Source organism: Nannobrachium achirus (genome assembly GCF_963921795.1).
Source record: "Nannobrachium achirus genome assembly, chromosome: 20".
NCBI lineage: Eukaryota > Metazoa > Chordata > Actinopteri > Myctophiformes > Myctophidae > Nannobrachium > Nannobrachium achirus.
The window spans coordinates 51,550,103-51,577,020 of NC_137827.1; the positions used below are offsets into that span (position 1 = coordinate 51,550,103).

A 26,918-nucleotide genomic window follows, 5' to 3' on the forward strand; every position below is an offset into this window, starting at 1 on the left:
CCTCCCAAATACAACACAGTGTTGTTTTTGCCAGCCCAGTGGATTATAGGCCGAGTAGATGTTTTCAGTGCTGTAAGCCGCAGGAGACAGGGGGACATGAAAAACGGGCAAGCACAATGTGAAAACAAACAAATGACTATGCTTAGTAGTCAGACTCATTTTCAGCCAGACCAGCGCCAGATGTTTTGATTCTGTGACCTTTTCGGAGTATTGTTTCATCTAAGAGCTTATAGCCATCAGGACTGTTTTTATTTTTTTTCCTGATAGTTTATCTTTAGTGGAGTATACAGTAGAGGTGCCTGCCTCTGGAACTGGTGGTGGCCTTCCAGGCCACACAGTGGTAATAGTGCTGTGTCTTTTCTAATGGCTGAAGTCATTGACACCTTTGATGGATACAAGTCAATTTCAACAAACTAACAAACTAAAGGAAAGGAACGCACAGCACATTTCGATGTTGTTCAAAGACAATTCAACAGTGGAAATCAACAAGCTGGGTACCGCGGGTCCGGAGGCTACCCCATCGCGTGGTTGTTTTTCTTGTTTTGTTCCGTCTTTGCATCTCTCTCCCCACACTGCACTCCTTTGACCTCAAGGACTGTGTGAAGCTTTCACAACATTTGTGTGCCTATCAAACTAAACAGGTCAGTTTATACCTGGATTCAGTCTGTAGAGCAGGGTGAAACAGCACAGGCACATAATCCTCATATGATTTTACTTATCTCATTTGGTTTTAAACTGCTTGGGTCCCTAGCTGATGGATGGATGGATTTACTGCACATCGGGACAATTCAGAAAAGCCACAGCAGACAAAACTGAACAATAAACTAAATTGACCTTCAGAGGTCAGTAGTACACTCATTGAGATGCTCTTTGTGACTAAGCCTCACCTTGAACTTACCATAAAGCCAAGCTGGATAACACATAGACATAGAAAGGTAGGCGCCTCCTTCGGCTCTGGTGCACGTGCATCGAGGGACCAAGGGAATCCGTGTGCATTGCTTCCACGTGCGTCACAACATACGGACGTTGCTAGGCCAATCAGAGGCAGGTGGGGGGAGGGTCTTTACGTACGCAGCAGCCTGTAAGAACAGCTGAGCCGCGCAACATCGGACCTGGCTCTGTTGAATTGAATTGTAGTCCTTGGATAAGTCCCGGAAAAGATGCCCTGTGATTGGCCAGTAGTCACTTGACTGGCAGGAGTCCCTTGGTTTTTCCAGGAAGTCCGGACTACAACTGTTTGAACGTCGCTCCAATGAACTGCAGAGGCGAACGAGGCATCTAGCTTTTTATATCTGTGGGATAACAAACTATAGAATTATTGAATGCTAACTACTCAGGCCTGGCCTCCACTTACAAACCTCAGAAAACAACCAGAAGTTATTGTGTTACCTGTGATTTGTCTGAATCGTTGTCAAGGAAAGTAGGCCTACTTAATTTTGTTGCACTGCACTATGTGGACGAGGGACCGCCCCCGCACAGGAAAATCCTCAGTGTTAATTTATCGTGTGTGAATCTGAGAGTGTACAAATGGAGCCATATGGACCCGTATTTAACACTCAGGTTGTACTACAGCTGTATCATCCTTGTACACATTATGTGGAAGAGACGTAATTGCTATGGTATGTATGGTGTCATGTTTGGTTTGCTGGTATTGAGTCATAATAATAGCCTATGTTTTCTGCAAGTACTGTAACAGATTTAATGGAAACCGGTCTCTATGCATTCTTTCTCGTAGAAGGCGTGTCACGAATGCTATGTAATGGAAATTACATGGTTTGTTTGATTTATCTTATGTTACAAAAATGTATGAATATGTGTCTAATTTATTAGACTAGAAACGAATCAGCAATGTATGGGGTAAAGGAGAGGCACACAGTAAAATGTTAATTTAACTCTGAAAGTTAACACAAGTTAACATGTTGATGTGCTTGAGGAAAGCAAATCAAAGTCTTATATGGACCGATGCATACTCCACTTTTAGCGCCGAGTTTAAAGACGTAGTGAAATGAAAAATGTGTTTTTCACGCTTTTAGAGCACATCTGTGGTGATAATATGGCCATAACAGTAGATGGCAAAAAAGTGAAACAATCCTGTGTTTGTGTATTGTTACAATACTATTGTAACAAGACAATTACAGCCCCTAAACAAAAACGTCATGTGTGATGACGTACGTTAACTCTACTTAATAATTCATGAGGTCAGAATAATTAACAGGTGCCTGTGTCAATCAACTTCAACTACTTCAACTTCAGCTACTCCCCGCGAGCCGCTGGTTCACTTTGCCTCTCCGTTCGTCCTCCCCACACAGCGGAGCCAGTGTGTTGCGCTGGCCTACCTCCGGTTCAGCCAATCACAATCACTGCACAGCCTTTGTGATCTACTGGTAGATCACAATCTACCTTTTGGGCACCCCTGGTCTAATCACAGCGCCTCCCAGTGCTATGTCCCTCCTTCCTGGACCGTTTCACTAGGAAATACGTCACCAATAAGGAAGTGGAGCAAGTGCGTCTTTAAATAGGTTTGGCTCTGTCCAAACTACAATATGACGTCATTCAGAGGTTCGAGGGGGGCCGGGTAGTGTCATAAAGTTGGCTGTTCGATGTTGTGACTCCCCGTACCGAACAAAATTAAACTCGTCTCTAAAAGTGGAGTATGTATCGGCCCTAAGAGACCATTGAAGGGTTGACAACTGAAGGACACTATTTTTATTTTTTTTAGAAAGTATGGACTATCTCTATAGAACAAAATGAAATACATTAAAGTTGTTCCTGCATCTCAAGCGTCTTGCTGATATTCAGCGAGGGAGTGGTTTCCCCATAATTCCACCAGAATCCATTCAATCAATATTGTTGATCACTGTGAATGATTATTGCAATTGTTAGAGTACTGTATCTACAATCTACAAGATTAAATAAGACGGGGGGGAAAATAACAGCCTAGAAGGATTATTTATATATCATATTGGGTCTTTTGCTCTTCTAGTGCTTGTCCACTTGTATCGATGTATTAAATGCACACGGAAAAAAGGATTGTGGTTAAGATGTAGTCATTCCAAGAGCCCATTAGCAACATCAATATTGTTGATGCCAGTGTACCACACAGGAGGGGGAAACACTCATCATCCTGAATATATAGAAATAACAGTGTGGCCCAGATGGTGGCCCCATGGGAATATTGACCAAAGTCCAATTATGACTCCTACACTTATCCTGTTTGATGCCATAGGTAAAGAATACTTTACATGACACTGGTGCAAACCCTGGGCCTAGGGAGCTCTTATTCATGCAAAAGCACAAGACTGCTACTTTACTTTATTTGTTTGTTTAGACAAGACAATGCATATTAATGGACATTAGGCCTACATACTGTAAATGCAATGTAAAAATATACCGGATTTAGCAAAGATGCTAATTTTCATCCGCAGTTCCCACACGAAAACATAAAGCAAAACAGGCAAACCAATAAGTATGTTACGTTAGTATACACAACATAAAAGCATACATACAAGAAAAAAAAGTACAAAGTGTAAAGTGCGTCTATATAATTTAGCAGCGTTTTATTTTAAGGGCAATACAAATGTGTAACTAATAGACTTGTGCATAAAGTGGTCTTGAAAACTCATTAAAGTTGCACGGAATTCATAATGCACATTAAAAGCCAATTTATACATTTTGAATAACTGATTTATAATAAGTGATAACTGATCATCTAACATGGGCAACTGGCGGCCCGGGGGCCACATGTGGCCCCCACCTTTACTTAATGCGGCTCGCAGGTTAATACCGGAATACTGATATTATAATTGATTTCAGCTGCTACAATTCCAAGCATGACTTAATTTTAATTCCATCAGTCTATATTAGTAGCTTAATGACTAGAATAGTAGTACTAAAATGTTTTTTTTTTTTTTTATGTCCAATGTATTTGTATTTAGGTTCATAAAGTTAACATGAGTATATAACTAAATGTGTTTGAAATTAAATCAAATGTAACATTTCAGGATTCCAATTAAGAAAAAACAAAAAATTATTAAAGGATTCCAATTCAAAAGAAGCAAAAATAGCCGATCTGCAAGCTCAAAACGCATCGCGCTACGATGCGTTGTGAGCTTGTAGATCTGCTATTTTTGCTTCTATTGTATGCGATAATGACAAAGTAGAATATAGCAATATGCAATGTGGCCCTCTGGAGTGAAGGTGGAAATATAGTGGCCCTCGCCATCATCAAAGTTGCCCACCCCTGCTGTAACACATTTTAGTCACCACTGTGTTTCAGTTCCTGTTTCATCTTCCCTATAAGCCCCGACATTTCTAAATCGTGCACCGGTGACCTCTTCTGTCTCTTCTCAGTTGTTGAGCATGTAGAGCAATTAAGATTGTACCTTGTTATCGTAATAACGTGCTTGCCGTTGCTACACGAAGACAGCCAGCGAGTGCTGGCGTCATGCCTGTGAATGTGCCTTCAGCCATTAAGCGTGCAGGGGCGTCGCACCAAATTCTGGGCCCCGAGTACAAGGATTCACTACGGGCCCCCCATGAATGTTCTTCATAGGGGGAGGGGGTTTAACCCATTTAGACTGGGAACTCATTTTTACCCATTATTTTGTGCTTTAACTATTGAAAAATAGCAGATCTACAAGCTCACAGCGTGGCACCGAGTGCCACGTTGTGAGCTTGTAGATCTGCTATTTTTGAAAAGTCGTGAAAAGGTATTTGATTTCAAATCCTTTTTTGAAAAACCTACCGGATATGTTTCTATGTCAGTGGTGCTCAAACTTTTTCATGTGAAGGACCCCCAAAATGATATGTATTTGGCCACGTATTTGGCCATCTCAAAATATTTAGTTCCAGGGACCCCCCAGAAGCAAAATTGTAGTTACAAATGTTCGCTTTAAAAACACATAGTATATTCAAAGATTTGTACATATTTTCACAACTTTTTCAAAAATAGCAGATCTACAAGCTCGCAGCGCGGCACTCAGTGCCGCGTTGTGAGCTTGTAGAGCTGCTATTTTTTCAATAGCTGAAGTGTAACATAATTAAAGCCCTCCACCTTGGGTCCTAGTAACTCAGTCCCACTTTCCCCCCCCCTTGTGACGCCCCTGATTAGGCGTGCACAGGACAGCAACAGAAGGAGTATCCATCCATTCGACAAATCCCTGTATTGACGCCCTACCGTGACAGCATCTGCTGTTTTCTACTTTGGCCATAAACCTGGGTATCTATGTCAAAGACAAAAATAGTTTCACTCAGAAGGTCAGCTGAGCCATTACATCACCCAGCCAGGCCTATCTTCTCTGAGAGCAACTGTTTGTTTATTTTGGGACACATTTTGGGGTATTAAAGATTAAACTGAGAGAGAGGCCTCTCTGTCACTGGTTAGTCAGGCGAAAGTGAGCACAATTATTGGACTCTGCGTAAGTGCTTAGGCCTACAGTATGTGTTATACTTATCAACCATGTGTCCGCTTTGGAATTTTAGGCCCCATGACAGTCTATTGAGAATGGATCCCCGATAAAGTCTTTAAAGGACAACTTTGTTTTTTACAACAAGGGTTCATATTTTAGATTGCAATTAAAGAAAAGAAAAGATGAGTGTTAAAATGTTTTCATTCACTGCTTTCTATTGTTTTAGCCATTTTAATTACTTTGATTTCAGTGGTTGGGGGCATGAGTGCAGGTGGCTAAATTGTGTCTTTTTAGACATGCCAAGCCCATTCCCAAGATGCACCACAATCTTTCATTGGCAGATATGACTTATGGGGGCTATTGGTGTTACTGTAAAGAAATCGCCGGCTTATTATGCCTAAAAATACATATTTAGCCACTTGCATGCATGCCCCCAACCACTGAAATCAAGGTAATTAAAATTGCTGTTACTTTTACTCAAATAACAGTTTGAATAGAGACCTTTTACTTGTGTTGTCATGTTGCCTTGTGCAATGGTTCTCAAAGTGTGGTTCGGGGACCCCCAGGGGTCCTTGGGGGAATTCCTGGGGGTCCCCAGCTAAATGATAGTTTAGAACCAAATGGACCGAGTTAAAATAACAATGATTTTACTTTATAATTATGGGGGTCTCAGTCTCAGAGATTGAAATGCTATTAAATGGGGGTCCGTAGCCAAATGCATGTCAATCAATCATTGGGGGTCCTTGAAATTAAAATGGTTGGGAATATCTAATGGGGGTCCCTGGCATATCTTTTCAAATGGGGGTCCGCGAGCTAAACAGTGTCATTTTGGGTGCCGTCGACATGAAAAAGTTTGAGAAGCACTAATAAATTCTTCAGTCAATCAATCAAAACTCACTCACTCACTCACTCACTCACTCACTCACTCACTCCCTTTGTTGTCTATTTTGGGCATTTGTTCTCAGCATGTAGTTTGTAGGCCTATATGAATTATAAATATAGGCCTAGGCGAGTATTCCAAACACATCGGCGACACTGTCGGCGACATGTAAAAGCTGTCGGCGACAATTCCAAGTCTGGCAGGCGAGAATTCCACCGAAATTGGTGAGCCTTCCTCGGCGACTCTTCCACGTTTTCCGGCGATCTTCATTTCGGCGAGTCTACCGGTTACCGCCTTGATGCTCTTGAACGAATACGCAGTAAAGTCGCCGGAAAGAAACTCGCCTGGGCTGATGATGGTATTATGCCTTTTGATTGATTGATTGATTGATTGATTGATTGATTGAGGTATTTAAAGTTTTGGATAGGAAAAGTTACAGTTTCTTGATACAATGTGAACTTTTTCCTTAATATCCGTAGCCTATACCTCTAGAGGCTATATCCTGGACCTATACGGTTAATAAAACCCAACCTTATTCCTAACCTTAACCTCAGTAAAACGGTGCCAAAACCTAACCCTATTCATAATCTAAACCTCAGAAAGAGTTGCATAATCCTAAAGTTATTTCCAACCTTATTCTCAGAATCTCAGTAAAACAAATACAAGAATAAAAATTCTCGGCGAGTTTCTTTCCGGCGACTTTACCGGTTACCCTCTTGAACAACCCCCGGGCCCCCATGTGAAACGTCACAAGCGGTTAGACCAGCCTCCCTTTCATAAAGTTCAACGTCCGCGCGCAACAACAACACAACACAGCCAACACACTTTTTAATGTTTCAAAATGGACTTGAAGGGATTGCTGGCGAGTGCATTTGCGGGGGACAATAAGAAGGTCGCTCTGTTGGTCGGGGGTGCTGGTGTTGTCGCTGCTCTGGGCCTGGGTCTGGGATATAAGTACTTTGTGGTGAAGCCTGCAGAGACGCTCAGAGCGGTGGGTGTTGTGTCCCAGCTTCTGGTTCACCCTCTGAAGTCTGGAAAAGCTCTGTCCGTGGCTCTGGCAGAATGTCAGGAGTTTGGATTAAAGTATGGAGAACTCCAAGATCGGTAAGTATAGCCTAGTACTGACGTTTTTAACGCTAAGGTTGGACCAGATATATTCGCCGTTAACCGTTATAGTTGTGGGCTCGCCAGTGGTGTAAAGTAGCCTAAGCAGCGGCGTCAGTTCAGAAAAAGCTAAGGTATGGCAACATGACTGGTGTCTTGCACGCGCGCCCTCGCGCGCGTGCAAGACACCAGTCATGTTGCCATACCTTAGCAACAGGCACGATTACAGTACATTTTATTATTTCCCCCTGTAGCCAAGGTATGGCAGCTGCCATAGCTTGCCATACCCAATTGACGCCTCTGTAACTAAGTACGTTTACAAGTACTACTACTTTTGAGGTATTTTTACTTTACTGGAGTATTTTCAATGTCCAAACTTTTACTTCTACTCCACGACCACTAGGCAATTAACATCTCGGATGTTGTACAGTACTTTACATTGAAAACTTGAAAACGTTAAGTTACTAGTAAGTTACTAGTAGTTTCATTGCTATTACAAAACATACACTAGTGACTAAACCACTTCAACCTTATTTAGGTATACATTTCGGACATTTGAAAATAGACGATCTACAAGCTCACAATGCGTTGCACTGTGAGTTTGTAGATCTGCTATTTTCAAAGGATTTTTATACATTTGAAAACTTGAAATTCGGCATAATGAGTACTTTTACTCTTGGTAATTTAAGTATATTTTGATACCAAAACATTTGTACTTTTACTCGAGTACATTTTGAACTCCGGACTATTACTTTGTAACACAGAGTATTTCTACTTATTCTGAGTATTGGTACTTTTACTTAAGTAAAAAGTTTGAGTACTTTTTCCACCACTGGGGCCCCATGCAGTCATCATGTCAAAGGTAACCGGATAACTCGCCCTAAAACAAACTCGACCCAAACTCGTTTCCCAACGGGTCTGTGGCCTTAAGCTAGATGCAGAATAGACTAAAATCAAATATTTGCTTCTGGGGGTCCCTGGAACAAATTATTTTGTGATGGGGGCCAAATACATATCATTCTGGGGGTCCTTCACATGACAAAGTTTGAGAAACACTGATGGCAACATAAGTTTTTTTTTTTTTTTTTTTTTTTTTTTTTTCAGAAAATTGTTATGATTTTTAGAAGACATTTGTAGAATGTGCCTATCAGTGGTTAAGGACCCCCAAAATGTGTTTTTGGCCGTGGACCCCATCTCAAAACTTTTTGTTCCAGGGACCCCCAGAAGCACAGATTTGATTTTAGTCTAATCTGCATCTAGTTTAAGGCCACAGACCCGTTGGGAAACGAGTTTGGGTAGAGTTTGTTTTAGGGCGAGTTTTCTGGTATTCATGTCAAAGGCTGTGTGCTGTCCAACCAACACACAGCAACTAATGACCAGGGAGACAAAATACAACCACCCCAATTGTATACATTATATATACTGTATATTGGATTAGGATTAGAATATATGTCCAATGAGCACCAAAACCTGGGCAATTCTGTCCAGCTGTATTCTATTCTTTTAGTTGATTGTGATGTACAGTAGTATAGTACCACTCATATTGTGGAAATAACAACAACAAAAATAAGTCAAAATAAATAATAATCCAGTTCAGAAAGCCTTATGCTGTAAGGCATAGGAATAGTAATACATGTCCAGTGGGCACCAAAAACCCTCTGGGCACCACTCAAATCCAACACCCTCGAGGTCACCAGGTTTTCTGGGCACCACTGGGCCCAGGGAACAGAGTGGGCACCAGTTATTTATGGTGAAAAAAACGGTGTTCAGAAATACCTGCCCACCTTACCGGTTACTTGTTTGAATATAGGCTACTCTATCTACCATATAGACGGGACAAAATAAGATTGTGTTTACTGAATAGATTACATAATAGAGCTTTAACACTATCAACACTCTTAATACTAACAAACCTACTTAATCGATGGTCTGTTAGTCTAGTAACAAAGAGATCTTGCTCATAACTAAATTCACTAGTCCACATCGTTTCCCTATTCTAAAGTTCTCTTCACACTGAGTGCATCTCTCCACTCCGACATGTCTCCTTTCCGACATGTCTCCATTCCGACACTAACCCTATCTCTAACCCTAACCCTAAACCTTAGGCCTATGGGAGTGTCGCCACTCCGACAATAAGAAGTCAATTTCGGAGTGGCGACATGTCGGAATGGAGAGAGCCTCCCCTTCACACTTAGTAAATCCATTATAGTCTATATCCACTATAGTCTATATTTCTTTAGTGATGAGTTGAGAAAAAAAATAGATGTCTTTTGAACAGGTTTGCGATACGGCCCATACACTAGAAAAGAAACAAAGATAGAAATGTCATCTTTGTGGACCACTTCATCGATTTTCAAGACCATTAACTAACAGAATTCTACAGCAGAAACCTGTTGTAGAATTCTCAGCTTGCTGAGCTTTTTGGTATCTACAGGATCACACAGATGTTATTCGATGCCTATGCAGTTGTTATTACACTGTACGACATGCTTACATGTATATATAAACGCTGAGACGCCAGTTTTCAATATTCTATTTCTCAGAGACAGACGGGCTGCATATAGCACCCTTAAGTCCACATCTGATGACAGGTCAGGTACTGTAGCAGCATCAGAGACTACAACAACAGTTTTCTGCCTAGCCTGCGTCATCATCAAGCATAGGAATTTGGATGGTAAACAGAACGAGCAGCATCAAGATAGTTCATGCGGTCAGGCTGGTTCCCATGCTAATTCACCCCGCAATCTAATTTGCCCACAAGCTAACACATTATGCCCTCAATCTTAATGGTCCAATCTAGGCTGTCTTTTTAAGCAGAACGCCTCTCACTCTTTCATGCTACACACTCAGTATAGGTCACCGCCCGGGACCTCTATTGCAGCTTGTCAGTGATCAAACTCACGTCATGCCATTCAATAAATACTCCATATACTCTGAAAAACCGTGTCGCTTGAGTGTCCTTCCTTCCTTCCTTCCGTAACCTCTGTGATGTCAGTGTGATGTCAGCGAGTTGTGACATCACTTCCTGTACGGGGCGGCTACACGAAATGTGGATAACACTATATATGGAGATAGTCCAGTCTATCATGTCATATGGGACTACCGTCATAGACAGTAGCCAAAAGAGAAGGATACACAAGACTAAGAAAGACAAAAAAAGGAGGAGGAGGATAAAGATACCAAAAGGAGAGAGAAGAAAGGGTGGATGAGGTACAATGTGTCTCAGAAAAGAAAAGGAGGTGGCTAGATAAAGTTATTAGGCCTGGATCCGACTTTAAGTCGACGCACAGGATTCCAGAAGTGTAACGCTTATTCGCTCTTGTATCAAACTGGTACTCGAAACGTTCTTAGAATTTAATATATATTTTCTAAAGTAAATATGGGGGCGGCTGTGAAAAAAAGAGAAGAATAAAAAAGAAAAAAAGGAGGAGGAGGATAAAGATACCAAAAGGAGAGAGAAGAAAGGGTGGATGAGGTACAATGTGCGGTATCCTCCTTGTCAAGCTCGACGTTGGTCATTTGGACCTATACATGGAGAAATGGAGCGAACCTGTTTGGCCCAGACATGGAGATGTGGTACAGAATGACTCATATATGGGCATACAAAGTATGTCATGTGACATCACTTCCTGTACAGACAGTCAGACAGACAGACAGACAGCCATTGACTCCGGCCTAACAATGGCTACTGTCTATGACGGTAGTCCCATATGACATGATGGACTGGACTATCTCCATATATAGTGTTCTCCACATCTCCATGTTTAGGCCCTATCGCTCACACCCTAGGTGGGGTTGGCGATAGGGCCTTTCTGTGTGGAGTTTGCATGTTCTCCCCGTGTCTCCTAGGGTTGATACTCTCACAAAAACATGAACAAACTCCCCCCAGAATGATAACAACTAGAATCATCAGAGAAACGCTGTGGTTGGCCAGATAGTCAAGAATTGGCGCGACCTCCGCATGTCACCCTGAGGTCGCATTCCACCCTCAGGTGTCTTACTAGTCTTATGTAGAATAACAGCATTAGTGCTTTAAATATAATGCTAAGAAAAGTTTATGGTGAATATGCAAAGTTACTGGGATTTCCCTCTAGCATTATTTTACTACACTGAGACAGACAGTAGGAAAGTTGAGAAACTACTAATCACCTGACAGTTTTGCAGATCTACAAGCTTGTAGATCGGCTATTTAGTGCATGCGACACCATCCTATGACAAAGTATAAATTAGTCTTCAAGGCTGTGACCAGCCCCTCAGTAAGGGTCTAGATAAGAGTCCCATATCTCAGCACTTTCCTCCATCTATCCTTGTGTTTTGCTGCAGACACTGGCTTGTGATCACCGAGGATGGCCACATGGTGACCGGCAGGCAGGAGCCCCGTCTGGTCCTGGTGTCTCTGACCTGCGAGGGCCGGCAGGTCTGTCTGAACGCACCGGACATGGAGGAGCTCAGGTTGCCGCTCCAGCAGCCCGAAAACCGCGTCATCGACTGCAGGTTCCTGTAGCTTTTTAATAGAGCTAGGGTCTTCAACAGGGGGTCTGGCCTAGGTTACTACAGGGGGTCCTCCAAATCTTTGTGTGATAGAAACCTTTTTCTCCTTTTTTATATGAACCACTTGAATCCTATAGTGTCCATATTCTGAGAACTTTCAGCCAAAAATAGAAGATCTACTGAAGCTCACAACGCCTCGCGCTGCTATTTGGCTGGCTATTTTCGGCAAAGAGATTAGGTGTAGAGGGGAAAAAGAATGTCACGTTTATTAAGTATTGATGGTTCAAGTGGTTAAATACGTATCTGAAAACACAAATTGACATGAATCCAAAATACATTGATGATTGTGCTGTCAAACGATGAAACTATGTGGAATCTATGAAAAAGTTGTGGGGGTCCCTGCTTCATCTCTCTCTCTCTCGACTAAGGGGTCATTGGCCTGAAAATGACCCCTGTAATAGAGGTTCAATAAACCATGTTGATCAATCAGTTGTTGGTCATCTACCTTGCTGATAAAGTTCTTTATGTTTCGTCATCATGGGGACGTATTGCAGCTCATATATATATACAGTACAAGCTCATAGCGTGACACTCGGTGCCGCGCTACGAGCATGTAGATCTGCTATTTATTTTTTGTGCAAATCTTCGAATTTATGTATTTTTAAAGCGAACATTTTTACTCAAATCTTTGCTTCTGGGGGGCCTGGAACAACACATTTTGAGATGGGGGTCCGCGGTCAAATACATATAATTCTAGGGGTCCTCGACATGAATACGTTTGAGAACCACTGACTGAACATAGAAACGTACGTTTTTCAAAAACCCTAGAAGGATTTAGAAGACATTTGTGGAATAATGGGTTAAATCTGTTGTCTCCTACAGCAGGGGTTCCCAAACCTTTTTGTCTCAGGGCACCCCATAAATATTTTTTTAATCCGAGGCACCCCTACATTATAATTTTCACTCCCAGCACCTTATATTTATAGCATATCGTCGTTGTCGGATGGAAACCTTGTATGTCCAAAACCGTTAGTTTTGTATTTATCATCTATAAAATGTACTAAGGACACAACGCCTCGCATCGCGAGGCCTTGTGTGCTTGTAGATCGCCTGTTTTCACTAGTTTTGTGCGCCAGTCTTGTATGATGAAGCAGGGCTTTGCTTTACCAAAAGACGTACGCATTTGAAACAATTGGAGATACGAGGTTTCTGCCTGACAGTGATGATATTTTAGTGATTATGTTGCGAGGAAAACGTTGAGATAATAGCCATTTTGGTTAGAACTGACTGAAAATAACTTTGTATTTCAAGTTTAAAATGATACTACATGTTTTTTTTCAAGTGTCCAAATAAATTCCAAATATTATCAAATTATCTCGCGGCACCCCTGGACTGCCGTCGCGGCACCCCAGGGTGCCCCGTCACCCACTTTGAAAACCCCTGTCCTACAGTACGTCTCTGCTGAGTTTCTTGTCATTTTGTTTTCCCAACTCTTATGTTTTCCAACTCCTGTGTTCCAGAGTTTTCAGCGCCGACATTCAGGGCAGGGATTGTGGTGACGAAGCCTCCAGCTGGCTCAGCCGTTACCTGGCGTCTGATAAAACCTTTCGCCTGGTGCACTTTGAGCCCCACATGAAGCCCAGGAGGCCGGTGGAACTTGAGCCCCTTTTCTCTCAATATGAGGTAAAATGGTTCCGTTACTTCTGAGGACTGTGGGGTTTAAGTTATGAACATTATCGTTTGACATTTTCAGGGACATGCTGGGCCCCTGATTCAGCCCGGGAAAACGAGTTGTAGAGGCCCTCATTGCGCGCTATAGAGAGAGATCTCTCTCTATAGCGCTGCTGCTACTCAAAGATTTGCCATTTCAGATCATGACAAGTGACAAGTCAGTGGGCCAATTACATTATTTGACTAAGTCAAATGTATATTTCGTCAAATTTCGTCAATGTCCAAAACCATTTTTAAAATGATTTAAACTAGTGAAAACAGCCGATCTACAAGCACACAACGCCTCGCACCGCGAGGCGTTGTGTTCTTGTAGATCTGCTGTTTTCACTGCGACAGCCTTGTATGATGAAGCAGGGCTTTGCTTTGCGAAAAAAAAAGTACAAATTTGAAACTTGGAGATACGAGGTTTCTGCCCGACAGTGACGCTTTACTTTGTTGGCCGCCCAGCCCCCAAAATGGAACGAAGGCCGACATTTTATTTTTATTTTTTTCCTAATGGCCGGCCTGGACCGGCCGGGAATGAACCGGCCGTTCGGGAGTTGTTCCGCTTTTCCCAATGGCCAGCACGTCCCTGTTTCCAATGGTCTTGAACCTTGCTCTCGGTGTTATTGATAGCCTATAATGTTGGTGTGCAAATGGTAAAAGATTAATCTGCTGTTGCTTTGATTTTTACCATTGCCTCAATGATTAATTATACGGCTACAGGTTGTACCTTTCTATTGGGAGATCACTGTTTTACTGTTTATTGGATTGCTTTCATCTTCCTTATCACATCCCATCTTGTGACATGGCATCCCAGATAACGTATTCAATCCTTTTTTGACACATTGCCTCGTTTAACCCATTTAGACGCGAGGCCAATTTTAAAAACACCTAAATCGTTTCTATGTGCAGTTTGCATGTTCTCCTCGTGTCTCCTAGGGTTGATACCCTCACAAAAACATGCAGTAATCCTGGTCTCAATAATGCCTCCCCCTGGCCAGCCGGGGCGCTTGATGGAGGGGAAAGGAACTGGTTGGAATAACGTGTTCCTTCCACGCGCTACGTCCATCCCGGGGAAATCCCCCCCTGTCAGGTGAAAAGAAACAACTTGGACTACTCATGCATTGAAGGAAGCATGAGGTCAGTCTGTTGTCTCCCCAGGCGCAGCAGAGGGAGAGCAGAGCCCAGGATTACATAGGCAATTCGCACTGGGTGAAAATGGGTTGCACTTAAAAAATAATAATAATAAATAAAAACACCTAAATCCTTAAAAGTTTCCAGAAAAACGTGTAGTTTTTCATTTAAAAAAATTGAAAAAAGTCCTGTTGGTATAACAGCTTATACGTAGGCGTTATATGGGTTAAATTCAACCAATTAATAGGGATTAGATTCATCTAATACAACTGACGCGACATAACCTCTTAAACCTATTTCATGTGTGCCATTGTTGCTGCTGTAACACCCTGTAGCAGGTGGCTTACCCCGACGTTGGCCCGGTGATGCTGCTGTCGGAGGCCTCAGTGAGGGATCTGAGCAGCCGGCTGGACAACAACGTCACGGTGGAACGCTTCCGTCCCAATATCGTCATAAGTGACTGTGAAGCCTTTGATGAGGTGAGGTGGGATCTTTTCAACACTTTTCAACATGGAAACGATTATGACAGTAGTTAAATCCAGTTTCTTTCACCTCCGCTCCATATCAAAAATTAAGTCATTTCTCTCCAGCCATAACCTCGAAATTGTCATACACGCCCTCATAATATCCCGGTTAGACTACCGTAACTCACTCTACACTGGAATCAGTCAGTCAGCCCTATCTCGTCTCCAACTCATTCAAAATTCAGCAGCCAGGCTCTTGACCGGCACCAAGAAAAGAGACCACATCACCCCCGTCCTAGCCTCCCTGCACTGGCTACCAGTCCAATTTAGAATCAAATTTAAGACTCTCCTGTTTGTATACAAAGCCCTAAATGGACTTGCCCCTGCTTATATCACTGACCTTATAAACTACCCCCCCCACCACCAGATGGCACCTAAGGTCAACTGACCTAGGTCTACTAGATGTCCCAACATCGAACCTGACTCGTAGAGGTGACCGCGCCTTTTCCGTCGCTGCTCCGAAGCTTTGGAACAGCATTCCATTCCATAGTAGATCTGCCCCCTCCATCGACTCTTTTAAATCCAGGCTCAAAACCCTGTTTTACTCACAAGCTTTTGAATCCCCCTGACACATTTTATCTGTTTTTATCGCATTGTTTTAGTTTACTACATTGTAATTGTTGTTATTGCTTTTACTGTTATACCTTGAGATGTTTTCTTTACTGTATTACTTGAATGATGAAATGTCTGCATAGCACTTTGGTACGATGAAAGTTGTTTTTAAATGTGCTCTGTAAATAAACGTGATTTGATTTGATTTGATGACGATTATGACAAAATATTTGCGATTATGTCAAATTATTGCGATTAGACAATTATTATGTAATAATTGTGACAGGTCTAGTCAAGCATCATCGTTATTATCTCACTCTGATAAATGTTAAACACTTTTAGTGACTTTTGCACATCAGTTTTGGAATTAGACCCCCAAAATATATATAATTTTTTAGGATTCATGGGAGGCGCTTCAGATTGGAGATGTGCGAATGCAGCGCGTGATGTCATGTGGAAGGTAACGTGGTTGACACTGATTTCAACTGTAACGTGCACATCTTCACAGTTCACAATTTCATGTAGAGAGACACCATGCATTTAGATTTTTACATCATTGTCAATATTGTAAAGCAGGGTTCCCCAATTAGTTTTCCCCAAGGGCCGAATTGTGTCTAGGGTACCAAGCCGAGGGCCACAACATTGCAGGGGCGACGGTGGCGATCCCGCTACTCCAGCGACAGTATCCATCGTTGTCGGGTGAAAATCTTGTATGTCCAAAACCGTTTTTTTATCATTTTAAAAAATTATTTAAACAAATTTGGAGATACGAGATTTCCACCCGACAACGACGATATACTAGTGTTGTTGCTGCTCTTATACCACCATTATTACTGCCTGGGGTTGGTGTGGGACAGACAGTAGCCCCCCGCGGGCCGCAAATGGCCCGCGGGCCGCCTATTGGGGAACCCTATTGTAAAGCTTCATTCTATGTTTGAAAAATGCCCTGAAAGTAGTGACATAATAGTAGTGTAATGAATTGCAAGCTTATCTGTATTTATCGTTTCCAGGTGCATCTTCACCACGGTTGACCCAGAAACGGGTATAATCAATAGAAAGGAGCCTCTGAATACACTGAAAAGGTAATAAAAATCTAACCAAATCGATGCCACATAGTCTGGAAGCACTTTTTATGTTGTCATCCATGTCCAATAACCCTTTAGTTTTTACTTTTGAAATCACACCTTAACACATCGGATGCCCACGTGGTGTCTACAAGTCAATTTCTTTGATGTCGCTGGAGGCCCACGACGCGTTTGACGCGCTGTACAGTAAACTATACTGTACTGTAGCTACTGCACTTGGCTACCGCGGTGATGAAACAAACTCCATTTCCCAACATGCAGCGCGCAATTACGTCACCCGGACGTGCTGTGTGTCTCGTTGACTTCCTGTTTAGCGGCTGCACAAAAATGCTGTTTTCTCCGGATTCTCTTCCTTTTTTCATTTTTTTCTCAAAACGGCAGCCTCTTCTACATGCCGTAACACAAACACTGTGGCTTAGAAATGATGTGTTAACAACTCATTTACTGCCATGATTAAAAATCGACTTTCCAGGTTGGACGCCACGATTTTCTTACCTTTTAACGTGGTCACGTATGTGTCCATACTAGTCCACTACGGTGCACGGATTGTGCACTACGCATGTGCACGCCGTTCGCGAACAACAAAATAACGCATGTGAATCTGATCTGCCGGTCTCTGTTGTAAGCAAACAGAAAGAAACGGAGTACAGAGAAACGGCTTCTTCTGGCCAAAAGATTTCTTTACCGGCCAGCCCGGAATACAATAACAAACCGGGCACTACTGGGCCGTGGATCAGTGACTCGATTTTGGATTCTTTTTTATAAATTAAATCAAATTAAATTATCGGGTTTCTCGGGTGCAGCGGCCTAGACCAAGTTTTTTTTTTGGGGGGGGGGGGGGGATTCTCGGGTTGGGGCAGTAAATGACTTCATGTGTTCTCATTTTGGGTGCCTTGTTTTCCAGCTATCGCCAGTGCAAGCCATCAGAGAAGCACATTTACAAAGCGGCACCCTTATTTGGACAGCTGTATACTGTCAAAAAGACTGGAGTCCTCCAGGTCGGAGACATCGTGTACAAGATCAGCCGTTGATAGAAAGAGAGAGAGAGAGAGCGAGAGAGAGAAAGAGAGAGGGAGAGGTATGGAAAGAGAGAGAGACGTATGAAATAACCACACAGCAACATATTCACATATCAGTGTGGCAAGTAAATTACTTGAAGACTGGATCAACAGTCTTAGCATAACATTTCACAGATCAAAAAATAAAGAGGTATCTTATTATTATTAACACAAATTTTTATATAGAGGATCACTTTCAGAACACCACAACAAAACAAAAACAGAAAAAGACTTTTCTGACCATTTTGACCTAAGGCCGATTCTAAAAAAGTCTGACCTAAGTTTGCAGAAAAAAAGTTATAAAAACTTTACAAAACAATTGTGTTTCTATATAATGTACATAGTAACAACAACACAAAGATGTGTTCCCAGCCTGAAGGGTAAAAACATGAGCTAAATAAGACAATTGTACATGAATAAAAAATGTTATGGTAAAAAAAAGGATCAGATTGATTGAAATCAGGCTACTTCATTCACAGACATTACAAATGAATGCACTCAATCTATTTTCTGACATGTCATAAATTAATTCAATGTGTTTTGGACTCCGATGAATACGCCATAGCTTCAAAATGTATTAATAATATAAAAGAAGATCTGTTTGCTCCAGTGTCTTTCTGCGGGTCAGTCCTTGTACAGTGAAGTTACCCAGAGATATTTTATTAATTCAATGTGCTCTCAATGTTATGATGGAGAATGCTTATTGTTACTATTGTTGGTCTGTTGAGATATAGTGTTTGGATTTAGGATAGCCGTTATAGAACACTAATAAAAAATACATTTATGTATTGTTTTTTGCTATTGATTTTCTTATTAAAAAACATTTTCTAAAACACGTATAACATTACATGAACCTGGATCTTATCTTCTACTGCAAGGGTCCGCCAAGGGGTCTGGGACCCCTAGGGGGTCCTCAGAGTTAGTTAAGGGGGTCCTCCAAATCTTTGTGTGATAAGAAACCTTTTTTTCTCCTTTTTATATTAACCACTTGAACTCTAGCATCCATATTCTGAGAACATTAGCCAAAAATAGCAGATCTACAAGCTCACAATGCCTTGCGCTGCGAGGCGTTGTGAGCTTGTAGATCGGCTATTTTCAAATTGGGTGTAGAGGGGGAAAAGAGCAGACTAAGCATTGACAGTTCAAGTGGTTAAATATCTTAAAACACAAATTGACATGAATCCAAAATACACTGATGATTGTGCTGTCAAACAATGAAACTATATGGAATGTGTTGTGGGGGTCCCTGCTTCATCTCTCTCTCAACTAAGGGGTCCTTGGCCTGAAAACGTTGAAGACCCCTGTTCTACTGTAATTGTGTATGATTATGGAGTAATATTTAGCAGAGCCTGAACGCCTGAACTTTTTTTTAATCTCTATGAGTTACCTGACTGAACTCTAGTCATATCACACAACGACCCCCCACATAATGTCATATTAGCCCAAAATACACACCTCCAATTTGTTTAATAGCATGCTGTCAGCAGAAATATGCTGCCAGCTGGAATGTGGTTATAGCTTTCAACAGTAAACAGCTTTTATTGGCATGTGTTCTGGCAAGCCCCACCTCACCATGCTGGTGAGGGGTGTGTGTGTGTGTGTGTGTGTGTGTGTGTGTGTGTGTGTGTGTGTGTGTGTGTGTGTGTGTGTGTGTGTGTGTGTGTGTGTGTGTGTGTGTGTGTGTGTGTGTGTGTGTGTGTGTGTGTGTGTGTGTGTGTGTGTGTGTGTGTGTGTGTGTGTGTGTGTGTGTGTGTGTGTGTGTGTGTGTGTGTACGTACAACAATACTGTTGTATACAAATACAACAATGTGCGAACACAGCAGCAAGATTTGTGAACTGTTGCGACAAAAGAAGGCTAGAAACACAACCACCCTCAGGACTACAGACCATGGATTGACTCATCTAGACCTACTGCACATACAGTATGAAAACAGTAGCTGCTGTACCTTCAAATGCATTTTGAGAAAAAATAATGCTGCCACCAGTAGGGGGCAGCAAAGCATCACTTGTCATCACAAGAGCCCAGAGAGGTTATGGATCAATGAATGAGTTGATTCATATACATTTAAACATATTTTTTTAATTAAACAAATAGATTTCCCATCCTTTAAGATATAAATCTGTGATTACAAAATGTATATTTTATCGCAGTATTTACATTCACTGCACATTGCATTGACATCTAAAACCGAAAAGATGCAAAATAAAGTTGGAAATTGGAACAAATGGACAAGATACAGTATATTAAAGGGGAAGACCACCCATTTTCAATATTGAACTATGTCATTAATATACCTTAGAGGAGTTGTGTGGAAATTAAAAAAAAGTTCCCCCTCTTCTGTGTTGCCTAGAACTGGAGGATTGATTTCGGGGTTTGTATTGCAAATTACAACTTGATGACATCACACATTGTACTTTACAATACAAACCCCAAAATCAATCCTCCAGTTCTAGGCAACACAGAAGAGGGGGAACTTTTTTTTTTATTTCCACACAACTCCTCTAAGGTATATTAAGCCAGCCAAATTTAAATATGAATGTGCGCTTATAACGCCAGGAAATAGCTATATTTAATCATCATAATCACATCAATTTACCAAGCCACGTTGAAATACCATACCACAAAATGACCACTAGAGCGAGCCATAGACCATAGACTGTGGAAGCCCCCATGTTAACCCATGTTAAAACCAAGGTTCCCAACATTCAAGGATGGGACGATGACGTCGATCCCCATTGACATGAATGGGAGACCCGCGGGCCGCCATCTGAGCTCAATACTGTTCAATTCGTGCTTGATCGTCTAAAACCACCATCGGTATGGGCACCGGAACGTATACAGATGCCACACAGAAAGTTTCCGAATCAAAATCCGACCTAGTGAAGCTGCGTGAGGGTCGGATGGTTTGCATTGAGCCTAGCGGCTAGCAGAGGCCTACGTAAACAGGAAGCTATGGCTTAAAGGTGACGTCATAATCGTATCCTTTTTTTTCACGGTTTACGTCTGTATACTAGCCGAAGGTAAGCTAACCGTTCCGCTCCGTCTATTAACCCAAATTAAAAGCTTAAACAATGCTTTTATATAAAAGTCGATTAAAGTCGCTTGGCAGGGAACTCCATAATGAGATAGTCGATCTAAAAGTCGACCGGCCCTGACTGAGTTAATGACATAGTTCAATATTGAAAATGGGTGGTCTTCCCTTTAAATATAATCTCAATTGATTCTTATCATAGCTCTGATACCTTCTCTCCATGTCCTTTATCACTTTGAAGCCTTCTTTGTGCAGAGAATGCTGAATGGTGCCATGATGCACCACTCAGATATAGATAACACATGCATGCACACATGGGACATGGCAACGGCTTAGTAAAAATACATTCTTGCACTCATGTTCAAAAAGTGAATCCAGGGAAATGTCAGATTCAATTTAGTTTAATAAGCCCTTATGGCAGGGTTCCCCAATAGGCGGCCCGCGGGCCATTTGCGGCCCGCGGGGGGCTACTGTCTGGCCCACACCAACCCCAGTAATAATGGTGGTATAAGAGCAGCAACAACACTAGTATATTGTCGTTGTCGGCTGGAAATCTCGTATCTCCAAATGTGTACGTTCTTTCGCAAATCATACAAGGCCGTCGCACAAAAGTAGTGAAAACAGCAGATCTACAAGCATACAACGCCGTTGTGTGCTTGTAGATCGGTTTAAATCTTGTAGATCGGTTTAAAGCCATACTGTGTAAGTTGCCCAACTAGTGGTCATTAGCCCTATAGCAAACCGCGGTCGCGTCCGCGTCTTTCGTCCGTTTTTCGTACCTTCAGACCCCCGCGTCTGCCTCCACCTCGCTGAGATCTATCTTTTAAGGGGTCCCTTGTTCCTGTGCGTTCAGTAATTCCAGAGATACGGACTCCTTCACCCTGCCTGGTAGGCGAAATTACCTAGAGAAGGGATGGTACAAACGGGCGACAACAAATATGGCTGCCATAGCGACCCCACTTCAAGATGCGCTGTGATTGGCCGGCAGTTGTATAACCCTCGCTGTGATTGGCCGGTAGTGTGATGACGCAATTTTGGCGCGAGATCCGGTCCACAGCAAGGATCTCAGTTTACATATAGAGAAGGCTTTACAGGCTGAAATTCACGGCGCGGATCTTCTAAAACTTTTGTGATTTAATAGTTAGGAGAATTTTAAGATTTGTTTTATAAAAAAAGTTACATAGTACAACTTTAAATCTTTTTAAAAATCATAAATTCAAAACGAACGGTTTTGGACATACAAGATTTTCACCCGACAACGACGATATCTGAACTGTCACTAGAGTAGCAGGAACGCCACCGTCGCCCCCTGCAATGTTGTGGCCCTTGGCTTGGTACCCTAGACATAATTCGGCCCTTGGGGAAAACTAACTGGGGAACCCTGACTTATGGTTTGAGTTGATGATGATATCATTTTAATCAAATGTTATTGTCTTAGAGAAAGCATTGGTATTTGTGGTTTCCGTTTTCTCTCTTTTACAAACTATTAGACAACTTTTTCTCTTTTTTTTCACCCCATTTTGAGAACTAATCCTGCATAGGTTTGTATGCCGTGTCCCGGAGGCATGTTTTTAAGTTGTCCAACTCCATTCACATGTCTGTCTGTCCGTCCATCCGTCCATGAGTCTGTCTGTCCCAACGTTGGTTGATTGATTGATTGATCGATTGAAGACTTTATTAGAAGTTTGCATAGGAAAGGGTACAGTGTCATGACGGTACAGTTCACAGGTACACGGTCAACTAAAAGGAGATCCTAGAAAAGCACTTGGCTTATTTACACAGGAAACCATTGAAGTATCTCATATAACATTGAATGACAGACGGATAGAACGCAGTACTATGCAGTATTACGTTGTGGACGTGATTTCTCAGGAACGCTATATGAGGCTATTTCACACAAATGTTCACCTGGAAGTAGGTGGTCATCGGACGGTCAAGGACACTGGGACCTCATATCTGTCCCAACCTCGTGAAGGTGATATCTCAGGAACACCTTAAACTTAAATTTCATGATATTTTGCACAAACGTCCACTTGGTCCCAAGGATGAACTGATTAGGAATAGACCGGCCAAAGGTCAACGTCATGCTGACCTCACAAAATAGGATTTAACAAACTATATTCCTTTAAGGTCTTCCTTAACTACTGTACATATTCTACAGTCTGGACCTACACGGTAGCTGGTTGGTGGAGGCGTAAAACCGTGATGTGATTTCTAGTTACTTGCGGCTGCAGAGCGCGCAAGTACTGCGTTCGGCTGTATGTAGTATAGGTAGGTAGCTGTGTGTGTTTAAGCCCTTAGCCCAATCAGGAACCAGCTTTTCTGGCAACGTAATCATTAACAGCCAATGAGGGACCAGCATTCCTGGTGTCACTGGCATCGCCAGTGGTGATGCCAGTGGTGAGCGCACCTCATGGCACGCGTTGCTGGCGCACAAGTATGCCATACAGTGTGCAGTTCTAGTTTTTGTTTTGTTTTTATGCCAATACGCTTTGTTTTCTCACTGAGGTTGTCTATTACACAGTATAGAAGCATTTATAATATCATTTATAGCTCTTTTATTTTCACCCAATTTGCCACACGTGGCAAACACTTTACTGCAAATAATGTCAATATTGACTGTAAATGATTGTGAAACTGTCCTACTATGAAATCCTATCATCCCTCTATAAAATTGAGAAGAACCGTCCTCACTGCCATCAATTGATTCATTCGATATTAAATTGCCATGTGATTTCATTGGAAGTCGGTTGTGGTGGAGATGGAATGTGACTACAGCAGGTATGATATTGATATTGGTAGACAGTCAGCAGAAACTGTTAGGCGATGTTTTTTGGCATTGCGATGAAAGAACATTGCAGTGTTGAGAAATGTAACCTGGCTATTAGTTACCATCTTTGCCAAGTTCACGCAGCTGTGTGCATGTAGGCTAGTTCACTGGTTCCCAAACACTGGGTCGGGACCACTTTTGTGGGCCGCAGACACATTTTTATGGGCCCCTTAATTTCTTTACCCAACATTCTTTTGTCATTATTTCAAAACATTTTCAAAAAAACATTCCCTAAAAGCTAAGGTTTTCATGAATAAAAGAAACATCCAAAGATTTTTTTTCCTCTGTAATTTCATGAATAAGAAATTCCATAAATTAGAAAAGGAATATTTAAGAAGTAGTGAAAACAGACGATCTACAAGCTCACGACACAAAGCAAAGCTTGCATTGTGAGCTTGTAGATCTGCTGTTTTCACTAGTTTGGGTCTCGGGGTAAACGTCTAATTTCTCTTTTGGGTCACGACAGGGGCGTCAATTGGGTATGGCAGGGGTATGCAGCTGCCATAGCTTGGCTACAGGGGGAAATAATAAAATGTACTTTTGATTGTGCCTTTTGCTAAGGTATGGCAACATGACTGGTGTCTTGCACGCGCGCGAGGGCGCGCGTGCAAGACACCAGTCATGTTGCCATACCTTAGCTTTTGCTGAACTGACGCCACTGGGTCACGACCTGAAAAGTTTGGAAGCCACAGGGTTAGCTGGCCCGCAGCATCCCTGGTATGGACAATGGAACAATGGAATGTGTCTCTGTCTCTGAAGTTATCTGAAGATACTGTAGATTGACAGTATTTAGAGCACGAGTTGGGTTGATTTAGAGGCAATTCGTTTTGTACGTGACAACTCTGGCAGCGGTCCCTGCGTTTTCTTTCTGAAATGGATCGAAGGCCTCTGTGTGTAATAAGCTGGCAGGGCTGTGATAAAGTCACAGGGGCGTCACACCAAATTCTGGGCCCTGGGTACAAGGATTCACTGTGGGCCCCCCATGAATGTTAACTATTGAAAAATAGCAGATATACAAGCTCACAGCGCGGCACCGAGTGCCGCGCTGTGAGCTTGTAGATCTGCTATTTTTGAAAAATCGTGAAAATGTGTGCAAGAAACCCATGTCAAGGACCCCCAAGATGATATGTATTTTGGCCACGGAGCCCGATCTCAAAACATTTAGTTCCAGGGACCCCCCAGAAGCAAAATTTGAGTTAGAAATGTTCGCTTAAAAAATACATAATTATATTCAAAGATTTTCACACATTTTCACAACTTTTCAAAAATAGCAGATCTACAAGCTCGCAGCGCGGCACTCGGTGCCGCGCTGTGAGCTTGTATATCTGCTATTTTTCAATAGATAAAGTTATTAGGGCCCCTCCACCTTGGGCCCCAGTAACTCAGTCCCACTATACCCCTTGTGACGCCCCTGTAAAGTCATAATTTATAAGCTGCACTTCAGATCAAATGTGGTGCCGGGATAGCCTGTCTCCATACCATAGACCCTGCTGATAAATCAGGTTAGTGCTGCTGTAAAGGAAAGTGAGAGGAGGTAAAGAAGGGCCAAGTGTTCACTGTAAGTTGCTCTGGATAAAGAGCGTCTGCTAAATGCCTAAATTGTAAATTGTGATGTGATGCATTCATCAGATTCGGTCTTAACTAGACCTTAACCGTTCGAATATATGTGCTGCAAAATATGTGCAGAGTGTGGGTTATGGGGAAAGTAACTGTAACTGCATGGTGCGTGCGTGAGAATATGTGGGAGCATCATAATGTAAGGAGCAGCCCATGGAGGAGTGTATATTTATGATGGATACAAATAATTTAACAGCAAAATTAGGTGAATAGAAGTATGAGGATGTATTTGCTCCCCATAATTTTTCTATACCCGTTGGAAGATGAGACACACATCACCCGTTGCAACCCATGCAGAGAGAGAGAGAGAGAGAGAGAGAGAGAGAGAGAGACAGACAGACATTCCTAACTGTGAGAGAGGTGTGTGTGGGCCCGGGGCTACAGATCCCATGGCCTGGAGGAACGGACCGTAACCCTGACAACAGGCTGTAAAGCTGTAGAGTGAAGAAACGCTAATAAATAGCTAGAATTTGGGGAAAATGAAATTGGGGCTCCGTCACCGTGTGTATAATGCTAATGGCCAATGCCATGTTAAATTTGAGATCAGTCGCTGAAGCGAGTGAATAGATAATGCATTTTGTGACTGACTGACCTCCTACTGACTGACCTCTGACTGACCTCTCTCTCTCTAATTATTCGGTCTTAATGTTAGTCACGCTTACCTTCACATACACATGTTAATATAGCACTACTTTATCATCAATAGGAGGGTGAGCATAAACCCTGTAATAACCTTTGTGTTTTGGGCAATTACCTTTAACCCTGTTCATCATGATATATACACATTACAGCAGTGGTTCTCAAAGTGGGGTCCCAATTGTGGGAGTTCCGGGGGGGGTTCCCAGATAAATGATAGTTAGGAACCAAATGGACCCTTTTGGGTCTGTAACTCGGAGAGTGTAGAAATGTGCACTCTCAGAGTTAAATTAACATTGATTTGTCAATATAAATTGGGGTCCCAGAGATAGAAATACCATTAAATGGGGGTCTGTAGTCTAAAATCCATGTCAAACTGGGGGTCCTTGAAATTAAAATGATTGAAAATCACTGCTAGAGACGTAACATTCTTATGGGGGTCCCTGGCATATCTATTCAAATGGGTGTCCGTAAGAGTCCTTGACATGAAAAAAAAAAAAGGTTTGAGAACCATTGCATTATGGTTTCAGTTGCAGTTTGATTTATAAAGCAGTTTGATTTATAAAGCACATTTAAAAACAGACAAAGTTGACCAGAAACGTGAGAGTTAAAACAGCATTAAATTAGACTAATATACAATTACACAAAGAACAGAACACAAAGATGTGTGTCAGGAAACAGTTGAGACTGGTTCAAAGGCTATGGAACAAAGGTGTGTTTGAGTCTGACTTAAAAGTGTCCATAGAGGGGCAGATCTAACAGGGAAGGGTAGGCTTCAGGCTGTTCCATAATTTGAGGCTTGATTACCCTTAAATTGCTTCAACTGGGATGGTGGGACCGTGAGAAGCCTCTGG

The 26,918-nt window shown here is 42.1% G+C and overlaps 1 protein-coding gene across 1 annotated transcript; it reads left to right on the forward strand.

Annotated features, from left to right (window-relative positions):
- Positions 1–7,070: 7,070 nt before the first annotated feature.
- Positions 7,071–18,735, forward strand: marc1 (mitochondrial amidoxime reducing component 1). Its single transcript, XM_080750757.1, has 7 exons — positions 7,071–7,392; positions 11,716–11,886; positions 13,404–13,566; positions 15,066–15,209; positions 16,205–16,266; positions 16,817–16,888; positions 17,796–18,735. The coding sequence occupies exons 1-7, from the start codon at positions 7,130–7,132 to the stop codon at positions 17,920–17,922; spliced, it is 1,002 nt and encodes a 333-aa protein (XP_080606883.1). The 5' UTR covers positions 7,071–7,129; the 3' UTR covers positions 17,923–18,735.
- Positions 18,736–26,918: the final 8,183 nt, after the last annotated feature.